This window comes from Lonchura striata, chromosome 1, assembly GCF_050655825.1.
Source record: "Lonchura striata isolate lonStrDom1 chromosome 1, ASM5065582v1, whole genome shotgun sequence".
Taxonomy (NCBI): domain Eukaryota; kingdom Metazoa; phylum Chordata; class Aves; order Passeriformes; family Estrildidae; genus Lonchura; species Lonchura striata.
In genome coordinates, this window is record NC_140703.1 from 62,099,042 (window position 1) to 62,123,079 (window position 24,038).

The 24,038-nt window shown below is 39.3% G+C and overlaps 2 protein-coding genes across 4 annotated transcripts; one reads left to right on the forward strand and one right to left on the reverse strand.

Moving 5' to 3' along the window:
• Window positions 1–503: 503 nt before the first annotated feature.
• Window positions 504–12,686, reverse strand: CCDC122 (coiled-coil domain containing 122). 3 transcript variants are annotated; one of them, XM_021530906.4, is made up of 4 exons: window positions 12,200–12,686; window positions 10,193–10,591; window positions 8,964–9,080; window positions 504–1,514 (listed from the first exon to the last, which is right to left on the reverse strand). In XM_021530906.4, the coding sequence occupies exons 1-4, from the start codon at window positions 12,311–12,313 to the stop codon at window positions 1,350–1,352; spliced, it is 795 nt and encodes a 264-aa protein (XP_021386581.3). In that variant the 5' UTR covers window positions 12,314–12,686; the 3' UTR covers window positions 504–1,349. The 3 variants fall into 3 exon arrangements, 1 of the variants encoding a protein (XP_021386581.3); XR_014954530.1 differs by lacking the exons at window positions 8,964–9,080; window positions 10,193–10,591; window positions 12,200–12,686 and adding an exon at window positions 5,668–8,941 and having other exon boundaries at window positions 1,347–1,514; XR_014954529.1 differs by lacking the exons at window positions 8,964–9,080; window positions 10,193–10,591; window positions 12,200–12,686 and adding an exon at window positions 5,626–8,941 and having other exon boundaries at window positions 1,347–1,514.
• Window positions 12,687–14,397: 1,711 nt separating this feature from the next.
• LACC1 (laccase domain multifunctional purine nucleosidase 1) lies at window positions 14,398–22,405 on the forward strand. The gene is made up of 6 exons (XM_021530895.4): window positions 14,398–14,740; window positions 18,067–18,662; window positions 19,218–19,399; window positions 19,881–20,046; window positions 20,638–20,863; window positions 21,419–22,405. Exons 2-6 carry the CDS (start codon window positions 18,095–18,097, stop codon window positions 21,591–21,593), a joined length of 1,317 nt encoding a protein of 438 aa, XP_021386570.2. The 5' UTR covers window positions 14,398–14,740; window positions 18,067–18,094; the 3' UTR covers window positions 21,594–22,405.
• The last annotated feature ends 1,633 nt before the right edge of the window (window positions 22,406–24,038 follow it).

The window sequence follows — 24,038 nt, forward strand, 5'->3', positions numbered from 1 at the left end:
ACATGCATAAAATGGATGCTATTTTGCTCTGTGCTGGGATAAACAATTGTAATGTTACAGTTTCATGCTACATACACAGTAAGAATCAATATTCAGGACATATTGTTACTATAGATTATGATATTAGGGCTTTTATTTCTACTTTATTACTGTAATTAAAGCAGCCTGGTTCATACTACTGCAAAGGAAAAAGACTGAGCAAAAAAGTCTTGAGAGACTAACAACGTTGAGAGAGAATCTTAATGAATCAGGATATTGCTTAAAATAACTTTATATTAAGTGAAATAACATATTAAGGGTAATGTAAATATACATTAATATATGAAGGTAATAATGGTACTCTAAGATAACAATATATAAGCAGTTTAACATTTTTTACAGTAAATAGTCAAGTCTTCATTTTATATTCATGGGTAAAGGTAAATCTAAATTATTCAAGACAACACCTTAAATAAAAAGCTACTTCTATAGAACAGATAAACATTACAAGTTATGTCCTGCCTTAAGTGTAAGAGTAGAGAAAGTATCGTAAACTCTTCAAATCCCCCCAAGCAATATAAAAATAAAAAGAAAGTAAAGGAAAATGGCTGCTGTTCACTACTGTTTTAACAAGAATTTTTAATACATTGTCATTTATGTTGAGTCATCTTAGACCATTAAGCACTAAGATGTTAGATGGCTGATATTAGTTAAATTCCTCTATCATCAATCTGTAATGTATTCCTGTTTCTTGAGGGTGAGTTGTTCTATTTTACAAGCTGTCCAGATCTGGTACTCCCTCCTCTTTGCTAACATCTATTAGACCAGTTGAAGTCAGATTATTTGAAGTCCAGTTATGAGTGTACTTTTTCCAAAGCCTTTTACACCTGGACAGCCTTTGGCCCCCATGCTAAGACATCCTGGCAGACTGCAGAGCAAAATACAGTCTATCAAAGCTTTCAGAGTTCCTTAGCAAGTTGCAATAAAAAGATATGGATAAAGGACAAAAGAACTTTGGTGTCTTAGGAGTGCAGATAGATACCAATATCAATTTCTCTATAGGAGACCAAATGAAATATGAACAAACTTCCCAAATCTTGTTTGGTTGACTTTCAAATAACTTTTTAGATAAAACATATTTTGAAAACACCTCAAAGTGACAGTAACTTTCTTCCTGAACAGCTAAGTTATTTCTGAACAGCCGCTTCATTATTGTGGCTATTAGTTTAGGCCACAAAATTAAAGACAAAACCATTAAAAATAAAGAAATCACTGAGGCCAGTTATCAGGCTATTTAAGATTTGTAGCATTTCCAGAAAAAACTCCCCTGCCTGGAAAAGATTATGTACATTCTATCTTTGTTAAGTTTATTACATGATGTTTTGTAACTCTGCTACTCCAAGACACTTTCTTAGTTCTGCAGCCTTCTTCTCCAACTGCTGAATGTTCCAGTGCCATTGTCTTTTATTTGACTGGACTTTGTTCAGTTGGCAATGCAGACGTTTTAATATAGCATCATATCTCTTATTCTGCACCTAAAAAAAGGAAAAACAAACATTTAATTCCAGTAGAACTACAGAGGTGAGCTCAGCTCACCTAATTCTGTCCAAGTATATATTCTGACATTTGGCCAAATTATTCCACATTTATATTTAGCTACTGAAGAGACAGAGACATCTAGGAAGCCATTCACAGAATTACTAGGTTGGAAGAGACCTTCAAGATCATCGAGTCCAACCCACACCCCAACACTTCAACTAAACCATAGCACTGAGTGCCACATCCAGTCTTTTTTAAAACACATCCAAAGATGGTGACTCCACCACCTCCCCAGGCAGGCCATTCCAGAAACTTATGACTTTCTGTGAAAAACATTTTCCTAATATCCAACCTATATTTCCCTTGACACAGCTTGAGATGGTGTCCTCTTGTTATGTCAGTTGCTGCCTGAGGAAAGAGATCAACCCCCACCTGACTAAAATAATCTTTCAGGGAGTTGTAGAGAGTGATAAGGTCACTCCTGAGTTTCCTTTTCTCCAGGCAAACACCCCCAGCTCCCTTAGTCATTCCTCACAGGGCTTGTGTTCCAAGCCCCTCACCAGCCTCATTGCCTTCCTCTGGACATGCCCAAGTGTCTCAACATCCTTCCCAAACTGAGGGGCCCAGAACTGGACACAGCACTCAAGGTGGGGCCTCACCAGTGCTGAGTGCAGGGGGAGAATGACCTCCCTGCTCCTGCTGGCCACACCATTCCTGATACAGGCCAGGATGCCACTGGCCTTCTTGGCCACCAGAGCACACTGCTGGCTCATGTTCAGCTAGCTGTAGACCAGCACCCCCAGGTCCCTTTCTGTCTGGGTACTGTCCAGCCATACCATCCCCAGCCTATAACGCTGCAGGGGGTTATTGAGGCCAAAATGCAGGACTCAGCACTTGGATTTATTAAACTTCATCCTGTTAGACTCTGGCCATCCATTCAACTGTTCCAAGTCTCTCTGCAAAACCCTCCTACCCTCCAACAGATCTGCACATGATCCCAGCTTAGTGTCATCCACAAACTTACTAATGAAAGACTCCATCCCCTCATCCATGTTATCAATAAAGATATTAAACAGAACTGGCCCCAGCACAGACCCCTGAGGGACACCACTGGTGACTGGCCCCAGCTGGATGCAGCACCACTCACCACCACTCTCTGGGCCTGGCCGTCCAGATAGTTCCTAACCCAGCACAGAGTGCTTCTGTCGAAGGCATGGGCTGCCAGCTTTTCAAGGAGTGTGCTTTGGGAGACAGTGTAAAAGGCCTTGCTGAAGTCCAGGTACACATCCACAGTCTTTCCTGTATCCACCAGGCAGGTCATTTGGTCATAAAAGAAGATCAGGTTGGTCAAACATGACCTAGCCCTCCTAAACCCATGCTGGCTGAGTCTGATAGCCCGGCCATCCTGTAAGTGTTCTATGATAGCACTCAGTATGAACTGTTCCATAACCTTACCGGGTACTGAGGTCAGGCTAACTGACCTATAATTAACAGGATCCTCCTTCTCACCCTTTTTATGAATGGGCATCACATTGGCCAGCTTCTAGTCATTTGGAACCTAACCAGAGAGACAGGACTATTGGTAAATGATGGAGAGTGGCTTCATAAGCTCATCTGCCAGCTCCCTCATCACCCTGCGATGGATCCCATCTGGTCCCATGGATTTATGAATATCCAAGTATCCCAGCAGTTCTCTGACTGCCTCTTCTTGGATAATGGGGGAACCATTCTGCCCCCCAGTACCATCAACCTACCCAAGAGGACAGTTGTCCTGAAGGCAAGTCACCTTCCCACTAAGAACTGAGACAAAGAAGGCTTTAAGCACTTCTGTCTTCTCCTCATCTGCAGTTACTAAGTTCCCTTCTGCATCTAATAAAGAATAAAGATTAGTCTTACTCTTCCTTTTACATTAATATATTTATAAAAACATTTTTTATTATCATTTACAAAAGTCTCCATTCTAAGTTCAAACTGAGCTTTGGCCTCCCTAATTTTTTTCCTACATACTCTAGCAGCCTTTCTAAATACTTCCTAAGAGACCTGACCATACTTCCAAAGATAATACATACTTTTTTAATTCCTAAATTCCTCCAAAACCTCCTTGCCCATCCAGGCTGGATGTTTGCCTCATCAACTCATCTTTTGGCACTCAGGGACAGTCCTGTTCCTGTGCCTTCAAGATCTCCATTTTGAAGCACGCCCACCCTTCCTGAACTCCTTTGTTTTTAAGGAGTGCTTCCCAACGCACTCTCTGAATAAGTCTCCTGAATAGGCCAAAGTCTTATTAATGTTCCTCCTGATTTCACCAAACATTAAGAATTTTATAATTTCATGATCACTATGTCTCAAGCAGCCTCCAACCACCACATTTCCTACCAACCTATTTCTATTTGCAAATAACAGATCTAGCGTAGTCCCTCCCCTGGTGGGCTCACCCACCAGCTGCAATAAAAAGCTATCCTCCACAGACTCTAAAAAATTTCCTAGACTGTCTTTTTTCAGCTGTATTAAGATCCTAGCAATGTCCATCAGGTTGAAATCACCTACAAGAACAAGGGTTGATGATCCTGAAACAGTATCTAGCCACTTATAGAATGAGTTGTCCACCACTTCATCCTGGTTGGGTGGAAAATAACAGATTCCCAGTAGGATGTCAGCCTTGTTCGCCTTCCCCTAGTTCTTACCTGTAGGCATTGAACTTCATCATTAATACCTATGGCATCCAAAGCCTCCCTAATATAAAGGGCCACCCCTCCACCTCTTCTCCCTTTCCTGTCTCTCCTGAAATGCTTGTAGCCATCCAGTGCAGCGCTCCAGCCATATGAGTATCCCACCACATTTCCATGATGGCAATTACATCATAGCTCTGCTGCTGCACCATGGCCTCCAGCTCTTGTTTGTTACACATGCTGCTTGCATTGGTATACATGCACCTCAGCTGGGCTATTGATTCCACTCCTATCTCAGGCTTACCACCCTTGGGCCTGCTTCCAGACAGCCCAGATGCATCCCCTTCCTCCTTCAAACCTAGTTTAAAACCCTCTCAACAAATTCTGCCAGTTCATAAGGTAAACATCTTCTACCCTTAATAGAAAGATAGTGCCCATCTAGTTCCAGTAGGCCAGGTGCCATAAAAGTTGCCCCATGATCAAAGAATCCAAAATTCTGTCAGTGACACCAACTCTTGAGCCACTTATTGATCATGTGAGCTCTCCTATTCCTTCCACCATTTTTCTCAGCCACCAAAGGGACCAAGGAAAAGACTACCTGTACCCCTGTCCTATCAATTACTTGAGCTAGTGCCATAAATTCCCTTTTAATTGCCCTGATACTCCTCTTTTCAATCTCACCACTGCAGCCTGGAGTATCAGCAGTGGGTAATAATCAGAGAGCTGAATCATGCCAGAAAGTCTCTCAGTAATATCCCATACCCAGGCCTTACGGAGGCAGCAGACCTCTTTGTGGGGTGGGACCAGTCAACATATGGAGCCCTCTGTTCCCCTCAGAAGGGAATCACCCACCATGATTACCCTTCTTTCCTTTTTGATGTTAGAGGTGGTAATCCTTCCCACAGATGAATCATAATTGGGAGGCTCACTATGCAGATAATTTTCTTCTAAATCATCTGGCTGACTCTCTAGATCCAGGGGTTCATACTTATTCTGACATGGCACCTGGCTAGGGAGTGGAGGTTGGGAGGATTACTGCCTCCTCAAGTAGGTACCCTTCATCCACCAGGTGTCCTTCTATTGTCTGACAGTGAGAGGCATAGGAGTCCTCTGACTCTCGGTGGGGGTGGGCCTCCCTCAGGGATGGAAGGGCTGAACTCTGCCAATCAATTTCCCTTTCACTGTTCATGATACTTCTTAGTCTTTCAACTTCCTAAACTCAGCCACCAGTGAAAGGAGATCATTCATCTGTTCACACCACAGGCAGGTTTCCTCCACAACACCCCCTAAAACCACTGATAAACTCAAACAGTCCACACAGGAATGGGTCTGGACAGACACTTCCTTTTTGCAGGATTCCATTTGATTACATACATTCATACTAACTATAGCTTTCAACTACATAAAAACCATTACTACCAGAAATCCTAAAACCTACCAAACAACAGAAATACTGCAAACAATGCACAGTAAACCGTACTTAGCAAGAAAACCCATAATCCTGTGCAAAAACTGCCTTGAAAACTGCCGTGCTGCACCTTCAGAGACATATCACACCCCTGGTAGGCGGCTCCTATTCACCACAATCCCTAGAGGCTTCATTTAATCAGCGCACTACTCAGTGATGGAGGAAGCCCTGCCTCAGACCTCATGACCCTCAAGCACAATAAACACACCTGCTCAGCATTCCTACAAGCAGCCACTCAGCAATGGGGGAAGCCCCACTCTGGTCCTGCATGGCCCTCAGGCATTCATCTGACTTATTTCAGATGTCTGGTTTAGGACATGAATCATGCCTCACTTCCTTTCCATTAAGGAAAGAAAAGCTCTGTCATAATAAGACCTTATGTGTGGAGTTCAGCGTGGGTATCTACTCTGTAGAGGTTTAAAATTTAACTAAGTAAATACCACAGAAGAACAGCATGTCACATTTCTGACAAGGCTTTGCATGTGGAGGATTTGCGGTTCCAAAATGAGAGGTGAGAAAGAAGAAATTTTCATTCTTTGACAAGCATGTTTGTATATAAATGAGAATACAAATGAGGTAACCTCACTGACTGTAGTAGCATGTTTATAGCTGCACTGCATTTAAATGGTAGATTTTTCTTAGGTAATACTGCAGCAATGCAGGACTGTAAATTCTGCCCTTATTGCTGCCTTATGTAGAGAAGTAAATTTGCATTCTGAAGTGTTAAAAGAATTAAACACTCACTGCAATAAAAACAGAAATAATGAGCATTCCCTTAATGAAATTTGGGCTTACTTACCCTTGTTTAAATGGCATATAAGTGGTAGTGTATAATTACTCTTATGTCTGCTTACTGAAGCAGACACAAGCTTTATTACACTGTATTTCACATGCACATGATGATGTACAGCTGCATCAGAACCCACAGCACTCTTGGTGATTTCCTGCAAATCTCACTGCCTAAATTTCACAAATAACTAGGAAACTGCCTCACTGGTGTTCTATAAATTACTGCCTTCCTTATTGACAATGCCTTGTTACCTCAGGTTACCTCATTGCCTTCATGTTACCTTACCCTCCACTATAATTGTTTGCAACTTTTTGAGGGATGCTGTCAGATTCACTCATCTGAACAAGTGCTTGGGGCATCTGCACCACTAGGACTACATTGTAATGAAACATCTATGATCAATATTATCTGCTTTTTTTAGAAATGTGTCCCTAGCATCATCATTGGGAACAGTCTGGCATATCTGCTGAGGGAGGGAGCACTAATATGATTACTGGAGACAGGGAAGGGACAACATTGTGTTTTTTATTGGATCTTCCATACATGAAAGTCAAACACTAGAAAAAGAATTGTCTGGGCACTCAGGATATCTCCACCACCAGGGTCATTTAAGGACACGATAGGTAAGTATCTGCCAAGAGTAATACAATCACACACTGGCATTGGGGAAAGAGGACAGCAGGGGAATAGACAGGATTGGGGTTTTTTTTAATTACTTTTACATAACAACAAATTTTCTATCATTTGTGGATATCTTGAATTATCCTTATGACTGAAGCCTTGACCCTACATAGATAACCAACCTGATTTATTGCTGACAACCCTGTCTATGGCTGGGAACAGGATCTGATTTTCAAGAATTGGGTGATGGGGCTGGCGCTCAGGGAAGAGAGTAAGAGAAGGTCCACAGGCTTAAGAGTTATAGAATATACTGAGCTGGAAGGGACCCATTAGGACCATCAAGTTCAACTCCTAGTCCTGCACAGGACATTCCCAAGTGTCACACCATATGTCTGAATTGTCCAAATGCTTCCTGAACTTTGTCAAGTTTTGATGCTATGGCCACTTCCCTAGGGAGGCTCTTCCAGTGCCCAGCCACCACCTGGGTGAAGAACCTTTTACTGATATCCAGCCTGAACCTGCTGACACAACTTCCCTTCCCGCAGATCCTGTCACTGGTCACCCCAGAGAAGAGATCAGTGCCTGCCCCTCCTTTTCCCCTCACAAGGAAGCTGAAACTGCAATGAGGGCAGAATTGACAGTCCTGTAAAGTCCTCAGAGGCTCCTCATATGGCTACCCCTCAAGGCCCATCTTAGCTGCCTTCCTTTGGATGCTCCAAACAATTACACCAGGTGCCAGCAGTCTGTAGCTGAATTCCACCACTGCAGCTCAATAAAACCTCATCCATGTGCCTAGTATGTCACTTTATTCTTGTGCTTGATTTGAATATCCTTTCCCAAGTTGTCCTGAGGACTTCTAGGTATAAATGTCTCTGTCTATCCACTGTCAGTTCTTATATTAAAAATTGGACTATTTGCAGGAGAGTTCTTAATAGAAAATAATACCCTGAAAGGCTTTGGGTTTGAACCTGTTTCCTTCTCAGACAAAAAGAACATATAATCCAGAACACTGAAGAACAGAGGTGATGGTTGACCTTCACTATTTAATTTTGATTTTGGTAACAGAACAAAACATTATTTTTAGGCTACTTAATTTAACTTTGGGTTTAGAGAATTTTCTTAAGATGTTTCCTTGGTAATAAAAAAAAAATCTCAAATGCTGACTGGAATGGTAGACCTATTCTAAAGCAGTTGTGTTTTACTTTTCAGGTTAAAAATTCTCTCTGCTCACTGTCACATGAAAAAAATTATTCTTTCTTCCTCCTACATTATACAATGGGCAACAGACCTAACCTTAAATCAATTAATCTTTATATTATTAAGCTTTGCTCATTAAATTTTGTGGCATTTATTTGAACTGACAAGATAAATGATATGAAACTTCCAAATGAAAAATTGTCTAATCATACAGGGTATTTTAGTAAGGAAGAAAACAAAAAATATAGTTCAATTATTTAAAAGAGAATGTTTTAGCTATTGATCAGAATTTTATCTTGTCAGCTAATTAGGAGCTGCTGTGTTATTCCTAATTTAATGTCATCTTAAATTAGGGAGATTCCTGGTGCATTTGATTCTTCCACTGATGAGTCATCAAGTCATGAATAATCAAGGCAGAAGTGAAATGTAAAGTATTTCAGAAGTATTACAGAAATTTTAAAATGTGCATTTTCCAGGAATCACACCAAAAGTTTACATATGACATTCTTCTCAAAATATTTCAGAAAAAAATGTTCTTCACAGTTAAGTTCTGAATTTTAGAAAGACTTTCAGTACCCAGAATTTAAGACAGCACCATTACTGCATGTACTTGAACAATGTATAAAGTAATTCAAACTTCATTTGCATTATCTACATTCCATCAGGAGAACTGCAATTAAATTTTCTTCCAATGACTCACCTCAATTTCCTTTCTAAGCTTAGCATGCTTTTTCTTCTCTTCTTCCAGAAGATCTCTTTTTTTATTGATTAAGTCTTTCAGTGTTGTGATTTCACTTTTTAAAAGTGTGATTTCTTCCTGCAGATGTAAGTCAAGATACAGAAGTCCACTCCTTCAAAGGTTGCACAGTTTGTCTAACATACTTATTAAAATTGTGTAATCTAAACAGTCTCAGTTAATAGAGATGAGATAAAGGTCTATAATAAACATTTTCACAATCAACCTATTAATAATAATTAAAATAATAATTTAGGATGGGTAATTAAAAATTAACTATTAAATATTTTATCACATAGTTTTACACTATAAAAATATATACTCTTGATCTGAAATATGAGAACTACAACAATACAGTACTTTGAGCTCAATCTGGTGGTCTTTATTTAAAGTGCAATTAACTGCAAAATGGAAAAATATTTAATGAAATATTTTTTAGAGATATTTTTAGGAAAATACTATATTAATTAGTCTTTATTTACCAGTATTGAAAGGTCTGTTGTACAAACAAATTTTCATCAATTTACATTAATAGAGTACCATCAAATTTTCAATAATGCAAGTTACATCAAAGTTGAAATTCATGATCCCATTTCAACTTCATACTTGTGTTTGTCTATATATGGGCAAAATTCCATTGTGAAAAATACCTATGTAGTTGTTATTAGTAAAAAATTGTAATTGGGTCAAGTAAAACCAACTGTGTTACAGTAGAATAACAAACATGTTTTTTCTCTCTTCTCATTTCTTTCACCATCTCATCTAATCTATCTTCTGTTGGCAAACAGCTCAAATTTATTTTGTTGACAGCAAAGTTTAAAGACTATTGTGTTCTTACCTGAAACATGTAACAATATGACAATCTTCCACAGAATCTGAAAACTGTCCATGTATGTTATCCCATGGTAAAGTTTAATTTACAGTTCTGTAATATTTTCATATTTGAGTTCATTTGAACACACGGTATAAACAATTTTTACAACCTTAAACAGATAACAATGCTGATATTTTTAACTGCATATTGAAGCAATTTTTTTTCCACTTAATGCAGCATTATGAATTACCTATATTCTCTTGTAGTCAGCCCCTCATGAACCATAAACATGTTAGACAAAATAATCATTATATGAACTGTATCAAAATTATTTCACATAAAAGAAAAAAAAAACCCAAACAAAAAGGAAATATAGTACCTGCACTTGTTTCATAACAGATCCTTCTGGATTCTGGAGATCACATATTAACTCCTCTTTCTTTGCCTTTAATTCTTCTACAACCGCTTTCTTTTTAGCAAGTTCAATCATAACTGGCAATTTACTTTCCATCTCCCAAAAAAGATGTTTATGAGCCTTTATTTTTCCCCGATATTCATTATTTCTTGCAAGTATCATCTCAAACTCCTCTTGTACTGTTTCTGCCTCACACCTCAATTTTAAATTTTCAGAATACAGGGCTCTGACTTGGGCCTCCAGATTTTCACAGCGATATTTTGTCACTTCTATAGCATCATCTTGCAGATGTATTTCCCTTTCTGTTGTCTTTGTTTCTAACAGAATAGAATTCATTTCGTTGTCTAGTTCCTGGCACTTTGCCTGTAAAATATTTCAGTGTTCATTTAAGAAATTTTTTTGGAGGAAGATATATCTAGTTAAACACTGTAATTTATTCAACAGCCTTTTTTTTTTTTTTTTTTCACTTGTCTAATGTGAATTGAATGGAAGATAATTAGACTTCTATTTCTTAATCATCATCTTAGGGCACAATGTAAGAATACTATCTTAGTCTTCTCCCCTTAGATTGAGTCTAAAATATTAAATAACATACCTTTGAACTCACTTTTTTTTAAAATACCTTACAGTTGCAATATATATATATATATATATATATATATATATATATATATATATGATGTTTGGTTAGAGCTGGTGAAGTCCTAATCAGACTAAAAAAAACTAAAGATGCCAAAAATCCTTTGAAAATCTACAGACACATAGAGGAGTGTGTCAGGTGATGGAACTTAACTAGACTGTTCAACTGAGGAAAAAATCCTAACTTCATCACAGTAGTAGCTGAGAGTTGAATTAATCACAGCTGTTTTCAACCCCATAAGAAATATGTATGTAGTCCTAAAAAAGTATCTACATCATCTCACTGACGAGAAGTGAACAAAAGCACAAAGTAGTACTTCAAACCATCATAAGAAATGACAGAATCATCCAGGTTGGAAAAGGACCTGTCATTACCTAGGACTTTCAAGTTCTGTGGGTCTGTTTTAAAACAGATACTTGCTTTTAAATTGCAAGATTGCAAATTATTGTTGCAGCATCATCAGACTATATTTTGGGATACAGGACGAAGCTTCTTGTAAAGTGTGGCCAGTCCACTGACATTCCTAAAAATACAAGATTTCACTGCTACTTCAGAAATGTTATTTTTGTGAAAAATTTCAAATATCAGTTATTTCAGTTGTAGAGCTATGCACAGATGTTATAGTTGGAACTCTACTATTTCCACTTGCATTCTTCCATGATCAAAAATGTTGACTGGAATCATCTTTTCTCAGACTTAAAAATAAGTTTCTCAATAGAAATTTAATCTTGAAGGTTAAACAATAATTGAAAGTTTGATAAAAGATAAAAGAAATTATCACAGAGTCTTCACAAAAACTACATCTATCCAGTGTTCTACAAAACAATACTGAATAATACCAGTATTTAATGACTATTTCAGATTCCCACTTTAAACATAAGGGGGAATAAAAAAGTATTTTGTGTCAAAAAAGATGCTAAGAAAAAAAATTATACAGTGTGGTGAAAATCTGAAAAAAAAATATTAATTTTTAAAATCCTTCCCCCACAATTTCTTAGGAAATTACAATTTAAAAAAAAAAAATCAAAAAGCTCTAACTTTGCATTTAGTTGTTGTGGGTTCACTTTGCGTGTTCAGACCAGTATTTTTGTTTTGTTTTTTCCAAGCAACAAACCAACGTTTCACCTGCTGTAATGAATACCTAGCTGTGTTGTGGCCTTACAAACAACAATACACACCCACGGTCTAAATGCCACACACAGATACAGAATAGCTGTCTTACACTTGAATGCACTCGTCCATTAAGCACCACCAGCTTCTCTTGTTCAAGGAAATACTTCTTTATCTAATGAAAAATAGTTGATTAAACTTCTCTAAACAAGGTTTATTACCTGCAATTGGAAAAGAACTGATTTGCTTTTTTCTATGTTTGACACCTGTGACTGCTGCTGCTCTGCAACTCGTTTTACAACTTCAGCTAGTGATGGGGAATTTTGCTTGGCCATTTCAGGCCGAAGTGAAGAACTGGAGGGATAAAAAAGACGTGTATTGTTTTATCTTCTTTCTGTTTAGTTCTTGTAGACAAGACAATATTGAAGGCTGTCCCGTGGGATCGCAGGTCGATATATTGATTTCATTTGGTTCATTTTTAAATAGCAAGAACAGGTTACTCAAAGCTAATCACTGAGAATTAGAACCCTTTCTTGCAGAATCTCATAAAATAAACCTGCGATGTGATACTGCGATGTTCTTCCGGCTTCTCCGCAGAGCAGACAGCCGGTTTGCGACCACAGTCCTAACTTATTTAAGTACCCTAAGAGCATCTCAATGCCCGTGCTCTCGCCTTTCCCCCAGTACCGGCGGTGCTGCGGCCGCCGCCCCTCAGCCCGCCGGGCCCGCCAGCGCCGCACGGGGAGCCGGGAGCGGGGCCGAGGGCGATCCCTGCCGAGAGAGGCCGATCCCGCCGGGAGCGGGGCCGATCCCGATCCCGCCGGGGGCTGTAGGGGCGGCGGCGGAGGGAGCCCTCAGGAACCGCGCGTTTGGGGTGCCGGGGGGCCGGCCGGTGCCGGGGGGCCGGCCGGTGCCGGGGGGCCGGCCGGTGCCGGGGGGCCGGCCGGTGCCGGGGGGCCGGCCGGCTCCGCGCCCTTTGCTCCCGGGTGCCTCGGGCCACCCCGAGCATTGCATCGCACTGCGCTTGCTGCCGTCCCTTGTTGTGCGCGGAACATCAAGCTTTCCCGGGCATCGCTGGGTTGCGAAGGACAAAAGATGTGGCCCAGTTTCCTTTGGCCTATGCCGTGCCCTGCTGTGTAGCCACGGACTTGCCTCTGCCTCGCTTGTACGCCTCTGGAGACTTCTAGGGAGTTTTAATCCTAAATCACACCATTTTTATAACTCTATTTTTAATTTTTTTTGTGTTTTTTATATTTTTATAACATATCTAATTTAAAATTACAAATATTATATGTTATGTTAAGCAACCTAATTATATATATTATATATCATATTAAGCAACTTACATACACAAATAAATATAAAAATACTTACAGATACATTTCTAACAACTGTTTTATAAACTGATAGCTCATCACTGCATATGACCTATTTATTTCATCCCTTTTCTGAAGTGCCATGAGCTAAATATAGTATTTCATTCAGGAGACGTCAATTGTAATTTTTCAATACTGTTTTGTATCCTGAATATTTTCTGACCTTTTTCTTCTCAGCATTCTGCATCAAAAATAACACCAGTAATTAGTTTTACTTCCTTAGTCTGACTGAGGAAAGAAATTATTGGATTGATTTCTCTCCACCAAGCAGTTCCCCTGTTAATTTTTAGTGACTTAGCTCAGTCACATTTGGCAGTGGGATGGAAAGCCTCACAGATGACCGATTTTTGCAAACTTCAGAGAAAGAGATGTCTGGGTAAGGAAGGACATGATTGCCTCTTCAGTCCCCTTCAGGAGAGAGAACAAAGATTCAGCTTTCATCCCTCTGTCCAGCACATGCTGAACAGAATAGCAGGAGATAAAATGGCAGAGCAGTCACCACACGTATTTTGGACCTGGCAGAAATGTAGGTTTACTGTGGTTGCAGAGAAAGGAGGAACAGGGGACAGCAATTTATGGGAAATCGGACTTTATTAATTCCTCTGTCCATTAAAAATTACTGTCCTTTTTTTCTTGCCCCTTTCTTCCGTCTATATACTTAATAGTCATGACTATGATTTCAACCCAGCTGAGGTTATGTATTTATTATCTTTTGATTCTTGCACAAACCCTGATATCAATTCCTCATTTCCTTGCTTGCCTTTTAACTTTTGCATTGTCCTGTCAAAGGATTAAGACTTCTTCACTTAGCTGTGTGAAATTCCCAACTGCTGCAAGGCGAAATTGCCATCCTCATGTGAGACCTGTGGCCCCAAAAGCTGACATTGTGTAACCTCTCTATCTAGGTCCAGATTACACTTTTTCGTGGCTGGCTGCCAAATTCTTCAGTGGAACATACAGCTACAGCTCAGAAAAGGAAACTCCTTCGCTCTGCACAAGTTTTCCTTTAACTTCTTTGTGGGGCTGTCCTGTTTGGCTGCGCCATGCGATGGGGGGTTGTTGGTGTGCGGTTGTGCAAAGCTGGTGCGGCAGAAGGTGTGATCACAGCAGGGTTAACGCCGCTTCCGCCTTCAAGCTCCCCAGGCACTTGTTCATCTTGTTGGTGCCTTGCAGTACAGTTTGTTCTTTCCGGTGTAACCAGCTGCAAAGCAGGGTCCCGTCAAAAAGAAGAAATACAGGTTCCCACTGCAGACTTGCATAGCATAGGAATTTCCAGCCTGTGCAAATCAGCTCCAAGATTGAAAGAAGTGAGACATATAAAGCTGGAAATGTCTGTGTATTTTATCAGACGGTACCTTTCAGAATGCAATAGGATTATCCACCTGAGTAAGTAAACTCCTGTGTTTGTGAAAACTGTGTGTTCTTCAGTATTTTTATTGTCTGTGGTGATTTCTGTTTCCTCAAACTTGCCTAAAAAGAACCTAAGTTAAAAGAAGAAAAATGTTTTATTTTAATCCAGTTTAAGAGGCTTAAATGTATTTCTTTTTTCCCCTAGTTTTTGGATTTTCTTTTTTATGTTTGCTCTTGTTGAAATTTTACACGTGCTATTATCTCTGTTCATTTGGGCTGCTTCAGTGACCTGTTTTCTTTCTCAGGCCATCTCTTTCTGGCAAATGTTAAATATCTCCTGCTATTTTAATTTTCAAAAAATTATGTCTCTCAGTTTCTCTACTAATATAAGATGACCAGCAGGATTCAAAGATGCAGGAAATTGTCCGCAATCTTTTCTTGGCCAACAGTGCACTTTTAGAATTAGATTTCTGGGGTTCTTGAAAATTGCTTTTTTTGCATCTCTCTTCCACCCTGGGCTGTCTCTTCTCTGCAGCCTTTAAAAACTCTGCAGGTTTTATTTCCTTCATTGTTCTTTTTCTATATTCATTTTGCTTTTCTACATTTTGCTCCTGTTACCTTCCTTACTTCTCATATTGTTATAATTTTCTTTGACCTACTTTTTTTGATATCTGTGCAAGAAGTCTCATAACTTCCAAACGTTTGTACTGTCAGTTTCAGGAAGTGAGAAAAAGCTAATTGGTAGACTTGGTTCAAGTTTCTGCAAGTTTTGTCTTGAATTGTTTACCAAAATGATCAACTCCTTAAAAATTCCTTTATAACTCCTTAATAAATACTTTTTTTTTTTGGATATGGCTTCGATGGTACACTGGGACTGTAGAGCATGTTAATTAAAACCTGAATAACCATAAATACTTCTCCCATAAGCTAAAAGGTTGCTGTGCTTGGCAAGCATGTATTTTGAGAAGGTTTTTTTTTTGGTTGGTTTTTTTTTTTTTTTTTTTTTTGGAGTGACTTAGAAAGGAATCAGTTTTGCTATCAGTTTTGCTATGATTGTAAGCAAATTTATTCTGACACCACTGTCCTTACTAGGACTCTGTGATGCAAAGCTGGAAGGATAAAAGGATGAATCAGCCCCATTGTTCCTATGTGTACATCCCAATAATTGGCCCTGTGGAGTTTTGCAGTGCATACACAACTTAATAACAATATATGCAATTACTTCTACCTCATCAAACACTTTCCTTCCACCCTTTCTTTGGTGGTATTTTTCTGGGCAAGTACAAGAACAGCAATGAACTCTACCTTCCACTACTGACATATCTGAAGTGGAGCAATAATCTTGTTTTGCACTACACCCCTCTGTTGTGCTGTCTTTCTGGGACTATTGGCTATACTTTGTTGGGGATTGTGCCACACTCAGTCAGGCCTCCCTCAGAGAGTGTCAGGGTAGGGAAGGAAATACTCTGATTTCCCAAGTCATGGTCTTTGGCATGAGTGTGTTTCTGCACTGTTTTATTAGCAAGCTCTTTCCTCTAAAATCAATTATCAGCTGTGTGTAAGTAATACTCTAAGCAAAATCAGAAGTCATAAATTCCTTGGCAGTTGCTTTTATTTGCTATCACATTTTAATATTTTCAGCTCACCTGTTTTGATAGTCTCCAATTAATCATTGTAAGTGTTCAATTTGCAGAAAGGAAAACATCATTTTCAGTCAGGATTATTTTTCTTCCAGTCTGGGGGAAAGAACAATGAAGAAAAAACAGAATGTTTTCTGTAAAACCCTCTCTAAATAAGCTGTCTTTTAAAACCACAAAGGTCTTTGACCTCTCATTTTAGTGGAGAAATTTTGGGAATCTACAGACAAACATAAAATGCCTAGGAGTACATCACATCTACCATAATGATAGGCCTCGAGTACACATGGAAGTAGTATTTCTGCAGGGTAATGAAGTGATGTGAAGCCAGAACATTCATGTGGTTTCAGGCAAATGAGGTCTTGGGGCAGGAAAATTGTGCTAGGCATTATTTAGTGTTGTTAGTTCTGGCAGAAGAGCATTGATTGCAAAGACTTAAAAGATTCTCAAATTCCTTGTTCCTGCAAAGATATTAATTTTCCTGCAAGTAAATTAATATTTATGCACAATTTGTTGCTGTGGAAAAAAAAAAAAAAGATGGTGTTAAAGAATACTCTGAATTATTATGGGGTCTTACAACTGTTGGTAAAAGTGCATATATTTGTCCTAGATGAAGCACAGTGTTTAGTACTGAAATATAAGTAGGTGTGTTCGAGGTTCCCAAAACAGAGGGATTTTGTCCCAGACCTCTGGATGCCTGCACTGGAAATGCAATTATCAGAGAGAGAGAAAAGAAAGTAAGACACTTGTGAGAGGATATGTAAAATAGCCCCCCATAGCAACAGAGAGAGGAAAAGAAGGATTTACAAGTTTCCTAGCTTGACAAGTTTCCTACAAGGTAGACCTATCTGGGCTTTGATCAACAAAGTTCAAATAAAGGAAAAAAACTAACCACCAAAACTGGAATTACACCATGGACCACAAAGTAAAATGTGAATTATAGGGTGATATTGGATAAGCTGAACACATCTTGATTCCAGAGTGGAGTGCAGCTAGCTTGCTTTAATTTAGTTCTAAGTACTTCTTCCATTACAAGGTAAAGTTTCAGTAACCACTACTGGGTTCTTGTGCATGCTGAAAAGGAGAACTACCCTGGTCATATGCTCCTTCACACAAAAGTCTGAAATTAGCAAGTCAATTCTTTTGGAAATGCAGAAGGGAGAAGTACAAAAGATCTTAAGAAGGTCTATGGGAAAAAATGTCATTGCCCCCACAGCTCAGCACCCTACTGCCAGGAGGGGTAGCAGACATGAGCTCCACCTCAGACCTAAGTATGTTAAACACTTCCAAAGAAATTGTTACAGAAACTCCTCCAGTCACAGGAAACCAAAGGACCTCTGTATTTGTTTGAATCATGGAAGCTAGAGGACAGCCCATCAATCATGCCAAGAAGATCCATTAGGCTAATGAAGGTTAATTGATTCAATAAATCTAATCTTATGTACCAACCTTTCATCATCCCTCTCCTGGGAAAGACCTGAAGTAGGTGGGGTGGTAGGGAAATACCTAAATGTTTAAATATATAATTATTCCCATTTCTGCTAATTTTCTTTTGTTGGAATTTCTTTTGATGCAGCTGGGAAAGCCTAAGTCAGTAATTAACTGCTATGTACCTTCTCTACACAGTATCACTGAATTAAATGTCATAACATGATTCTGTGTTTGGACTAACAGTACTGTTCTTGACTTTTTGTTTGTTTTTCATGTTTTGTTACTTCTTGGCAGCTGGAGAAACCTTTAAATATCCTGGAATATGGTGGAAGCTGTACTGATAGATATGTTCAGCCTCCCAGCCAACCTGCTGAACAACATCCATGGATTACTACACAACACTCTGGAAGCTGTTGAGAAATGCTCTCCCATCCATACTCCGTTTGTTTATGTCATGTGTTGCCAGAGGCAGGGGAGTGAAAGGAAAGGTGAACAAGAGTTCTTGCTTCCAGTTCTGAGAGGTTTTCAGAGTCTGAAGAGAGGACTGGAGGTGGTATGTGCTCAGACTACAGCTGCTGCTTTATACACCGTGAAACAGAGACTGGATGAAAAAGACCTGAGCATCATTAAAGTTATTCTCCCTACCTTAAGAAAAGACTTAATGAAAGTATATATAGACCATCTCTTTACAGCAGTCTACCAGTTTGAATTTGAGGATTTACAGGTGGTACCTGACAGTGAAAGCCTGCAAATGTCAGAACATCAGCATGGAGGGCAAATGCTTCCTTCACAGGATGTGGCACTCATCCAAAGTGAGATTCAGATGTACTTGGAAAGCCTGCCAAGCCTGAAAGGGGAGCTCACCATCCTCAGATCTTCCCTGATCCCAGGTAGAATGTTCCAGCTAACAGTTTTTACAGAGATTTACCAAGCATACTTCTTCCAGGGAGTTGCAAAATGAGTAAAATTTGGAAATGCCTTCAGGCATCAAATAACTCTATATGATGTTGTAATAGTGTATAATGTGTATAAGAGGAAGAAGTGTCAATAAAAATACAGCAAAAGTCTGGCAAGGCTGTTTCAGGCCTGATCATGACCCAAGGAAAGACAGTCCTGGGTTTGTGGAGGGCAGACTATAAAATCTCCTCCTGTCTGTGTGGGAATTACACCCTTCGAGAGTTACCATCATAATTTGGAAAGGCAGGATAAGAGTTTCTGCTGGTCTGCAGCCCCAGACACGCCTGATGTCTTAGTGTCCCTGCTGTGGCATTGTGAGCAAGAAGGAAATTAGGAATCCTTAAATCTAAATGCCACAGCTAAATCCAGGGTATAGCAATACTCTACTTGATTGGCTAATTCCAGATCACTTCACTATAAACCCATGTAATAGCTGGTTTGATCTTGTTTTGAAAGCAATTGTTTGTTGTGTTTTCTTGCCTTGGCAGATGATATTTTCTTACATGGGTTCACCACAAGGACAGGTGGAATCTCCTACATACCAACTCTAAGTTCCTGCAATCTCTTCAGCAGCTCCAAGCGGAGGGACCCACAAGTTGTTGTTAAAGAAAATCTCCGCCGGCTAGCTAATGCTGCAGGATTTAACCCAGAGGCTTTTCACAAAGTCAAGGTATCTTATAAAACAATGGATTCAAGTAAATGGATCAGATATTCTTTCATGTGTCACTGGCTAAATTGTAGGCATTATTCTTATCTTTGTCAACAAGAACCTTTGATAAGCAGGACAATTAAAACATTTATGCTAGCAGCTTATCTGAGGGAATAGCCATCCAAACTATCAGCCATTTGTCACAATATGGAGAAGCAGCACTGATTCTTCCAAGTCTGTTCTAATATTTAACTTACATACAAAGCAGAATAATCAAATAGATGATCAGAGCACTTTCTCCTAAAAGAAAAATACACTATTGCTTTTATAGTGGCTTTCTACTGGTGCATCTTTGTGGCATTTGATCAAGGGAGCACCTGATTTCCATGCGTAATCAGTTAGTGCATAAGACTGTTTCATGTCAAAGGAAGACCTTGTACTAGTCAGAGCTACGTTGTTTTGCAGCCATATCACTGTCCACATTCTGGTTTTGTTTTGACAGGTTGATCACGCTAATGCTGTGTGTGTTGTGGGAAAGACAGAGCCTGACAGCTATGATGGAATAGTTACGAATCAGAAGGGTGTCACACTGGCAGCTCCAGGTGCTGACTGCATACCCGTGCTGTTTGCTGATCCTGTCAGAAGAGCCTGCGGTGCTGCTCATTCTGGTAGGAATTGCACTCCCTGTGCAATGTTGAGATTTCCTAGGACTCAAAATGAGATACAAGAGCCCAAAGCTGGGCTTTCTTCTATCTGTTCCAAACAATGCCTAAGTGCAAACTTGGCTTCTGTCTATTCCAAAAAATATCTCTAGCTTGAGCCTGTTAGTTAGTCAGTTAGTTAGTTTGTTTTTCCTTAAAAACAACATTAAAACACTTTGACCATATTATAAGAATATATTTCTGACATATTTCAGTTGTATTCTCACTTAAATGTTGCAAGCACAGAGGAGCTGTGAGGTATGCTCTAATTGGCCAAACCAGGACACTGGGGAAAAAGAACTCTGGAATTCTAATCTAAACACTTCTCTCTAGTTTCCATCTCCACAAAATTATGGTAGAAAACTGATTGCTGTGGATGTGAAATTTGGGGGAAAGGAGGAGGCTTTCTAAGCTAATTTATTATTAGATATAAATACTTAATTTTAGGTGTAGATGTATCTCCTAATTTATACCTTTAATAATTGCATATATTTTTAGCTGCCAGAAAATTAAAATGAAAATTTATACCAATTTTTTTCAACCCCTCATTTCTCACAGGATGGAAGGGCACATTGTTAGGAGTATCTATGGCCACAGTGAATGCTATGGTATCCGAATATGGCTGTAACATGAAGGATATCCTTGTGGTGCTTGGCCCGTCTGTGGGACCTTGCTGCTATAAACTTCCTCATGAATCAGCAAAAGAATTCCACAGAATTGATCCAAAGTGTGTGAGACTATTTGACTCTGCAAGTCCTTATATTGATATTAGAAGAGCAACAAGGTAAGCCTCCTGAGGGAACAAAAGATTAATTCCACATTTATTACAAATAATTATTTTGATACTGTATTATTCAGCACTAATATGGTGAGGGTTCACAACAAAGTACTCTCTAGTTCTTTGCAGATCAAGAAAGGATACTTTTGAATTCATGGTATTTGCTCACTTTTGCTGGATTTCAGCAATCATTTTATTGTTATATTGTTGCATATTTTTAGTTTATGGATTATAGACAAAAGTTCAAATTTAATGTGACTTTACAGGAGTCTTTTCCTACAGGTTGCAGGAAAGTAATTATTTTAGTCTAATACTGAAAAAAAGCCAAAAAAATAAAACAAAACAAAAAAACCCAAAAACAAACAACCAAACAAAAACAAAAACAAAAAAAAGCAAAAAAAAAAAAACCAACCAAATAAAAAAAAAACAAATGAAAGCCCCAATCACAATATTGGCACAGTTTGTTCTGTTGGTATTTGAGGTTCTGCTTTAATGATAGTGCCTTATAGAATGTGAGGATGTACAAACAATAATATTTTCTGATTATCTTTTTTTTTTCAGGATTCTTCTTGAGAGAGGTGGGATTCTTCCTGAGAACATCCAAGATGATTCTATCACAGACCAGAAGCAAAACGTCACTTTCTGTACTGCATGCCACCCTGATAAATTTTACTCTCACTTTCGTGATGGCACTAACTTTGGGACACAGATTGGCTTCATATCAATCAAAGACTGAGACAGCATCTCTTAAGCCAGAACAACATTTAGATAATAAGTCTGATGCATTGTCTGGCATCCTGCTCTCCTCATAGAAGTTTTTTCCTCCTTTCTTTCACAGACTTGTAGTAGGGAATCCATGGGTCTTGAGATTCTCCTGCTCGTTCCTTCCCTTGCCCTTCTGAGGCAAGAATAAGTACATATAATGTGGGCACAACAGTTCTTGTGTGAGACAGGGTGCAAAAGAAACAAGGACAACCCACACCAGTGGCAAAATCCTTCTACAAGATCCAGATACAAGCTCCAAGTTTATGGATCCTCCTTGACCAAATATTTTCCAGAAACCTCACTATCTTAAGTTGGTGGAAGCCCAAACAATGCCAGTCTTCATTAGCTTCTGGTTGAGATTGCTGAATGACACTAAGTATGACATTGCTAATACAGGAAGGGAAACCAGTATTGCATGTTACCTGTTTGAGACACTTAACTTTGATAGTTTCAGCTGAAGTCTTGCAAAATTTTGTGCATGGGATTAATTTTCTTCTTTGGATTACTTTAAAGAACTCCAAAATATTTACAGGCATTTTCCTATGGAAAATAACTTTTAAGTGAGAAGTAAGTCGGCTCCTTTGGGGCAGATATTGAAAAGATATGAACTCTCACCATTCTGTAATTGTTGTAGGAAAAGTAGGACTAAAACCCTTAATTTATGATGTGTATATTCATGTGTCCTTAGGATTTTTTTCTTAAAACAGTGGTGCTTTGATAATGTCATTGACATAGTCTCAACAATGCCAAGTTATACAATAAATAGCTAAAAAGTTATGTGAATTTATCCTGAGTTAATTTTACTGACCAGTAGTTGGACTTACATGTCTCACTAAGGAAATTCTGATTGTGCGCTGTTTTCTTTTGGCCAGTAGAATAGCGCCTGTAGATTTGACAATAGCCACGATGTTTTCTGACACGCAGACAGTGCGGGATTGCTGAGAGTAAAGCTGTGCTGATCGCGGCTTGCGGAATTGCCAAGCGCAAGCCTTGTGCCAGCGGCGCTCATGACGCGCTTTGCGTTTTGGGCTGCGGGCGCTTTCGCGGGCTGCCTGCTCTGCCCGCTAGGGGTCAGCGCTCGCTCGCTGCTCTCCCAGCCGCACGGCACACGCTGCTACTTCTGCCTCTGCAGGCTTCTGACAAGTTATTTAATATCTGTGCTTGAGGAATAATCTATTTTCATTTTGGTTCGGAGCTGACTGAATTAGACCTTTTGTTTTCTGGAAAAGCAGGCATTTAAAAAAACCTTCCTTTTTCCTGTGAATGGTATTTCTCAGAGAAGAGCCTGGCTCTGAGTATATTCTCTGGTTGTAACCATCTACAAAACAATATGCTTCTGCCAACTATCTTACTTCTTCAGAAATATTTTTCTGCTGCTGTAGCCCTGCAGTCATTGACAGTCTTCAGTTACCTTTTTAAAATCCCTCCTTTGCTTTCACCATTCAGCTGGCTTCAAACCAGTTTCAGGATCCAACAGGAGCAACAGTCACACTACTCAGTTGAGAGTTGCCAAGCACATTGCTGCATGCTAGCTAATGGTGTGTATGGTATGCATTACGTGTATTATTGACTTGTTCTAAATATAGGATATGTAATTATATGGACGCTGACAGGCTTATCTTGCTGCAGTAGTTAAAAACACCAACCCCGAAGCCTACACTCATCTTTTAGTTGTGTCCCTTTGCCCTGATTTCTGTTCCACTTTATGGATACTAACTGATGTAGCAGTGAGGTGAGTAAGGTATAGGGGCAGTAGCACTACATAGCTTTCAGTACCTGCATCTGAAGCTCAGCCAAAGCTGAGTGCCCTTCACCTAACCCTTTTCCCTTGTGTATCAAGGGTATGCCATCAAAAACAGCTGGGTTACTTGGTTCTGCACGGTGCTTGACAGCTGAAGCATCATAGGAGCCCATGTGCCTGCTGTTGTCCCATCTCACCTCAAAGATGGCTTTAAACCAATTCATTTATTCTTCCAGTAAGTAGAAAGACCTTGCAGTTATGCTGTTTACCACAGTTCAAATGCTCAACAGTATATTAGGTCACATTAACATGATATTGAGAGTAAGCCTTGTCTTGTTCTTAACCTGCTCAAAGATTACAGTAGAGATTTTATGTTTAGAAAAATACCATTTAGAGATCATGATAAGGCTGTGCAAGTTGGAGAGAATATCAGAATGAGCAGAGACACCAAAGGCTGCACCTTTTGGAAGACAAAATATTACCACAATTGTTCTCAACTTTTATATGAATTACCTAGACTGTAAACCCTTCAAGACCAGAAACAGTCTTTTGCATATGGATGACTGAGGTGGAAAACTCCACAACTGATAAGAAAATATTGTAAGGTTCAGTGTTAAATCATAGTTTGTTTCAAAAGTCCTTGCTACAAAGGCATTATAATCCTGGTATTAAAAA

Excerpts from the sequence above, each read along its gene's own strand:
- CCDC122 (XM_021530906.4), bottom strand. The coding sequence starts at position 12,313 with ATGGCCAAGCAAAATTCCCCATCACTAGCTGAAGTTGTAAAACGAGTT. Across the intron at positions 10,592-12,199 it reads CAGTTCTTTTCCAATTGCAG|GCAAAGTGCCAGGAACTAGA; the intron begins GTAATAAACCTT and ends AATATTTTACAG. Across the intron at positions 9,081-10,192 it reads CTGTTATGAAACAAGTGCAG|GAAGAAATCACACTTTTAAA; the intron begins GTACTATATTTC and ends TTACATCTGCAG.
- LACC1 (XM_021530895.4), top strand. The coding sequence starts at position 18,095 with ATGGTGGAAGCTGTACTGATAGATATGTTCAGCCTCCCAGCCAACCTG. Across the intron at positions 20,047-20,637 it reads CTGCGGTGCTGCTCATTCTG|GATGGAAGGGCACATTGTTA; the intron begins GTAGGAATTGCA and ends CATTTCTCACAG. Across the intron at positions 20,864-21,418 it reads GATATTAGAAGAGCAACAAG|GATTCTTCTTGAGAGAGGTG; the intron begins GTAAGCCTCCTG and ends TTTTTTTTTCAG.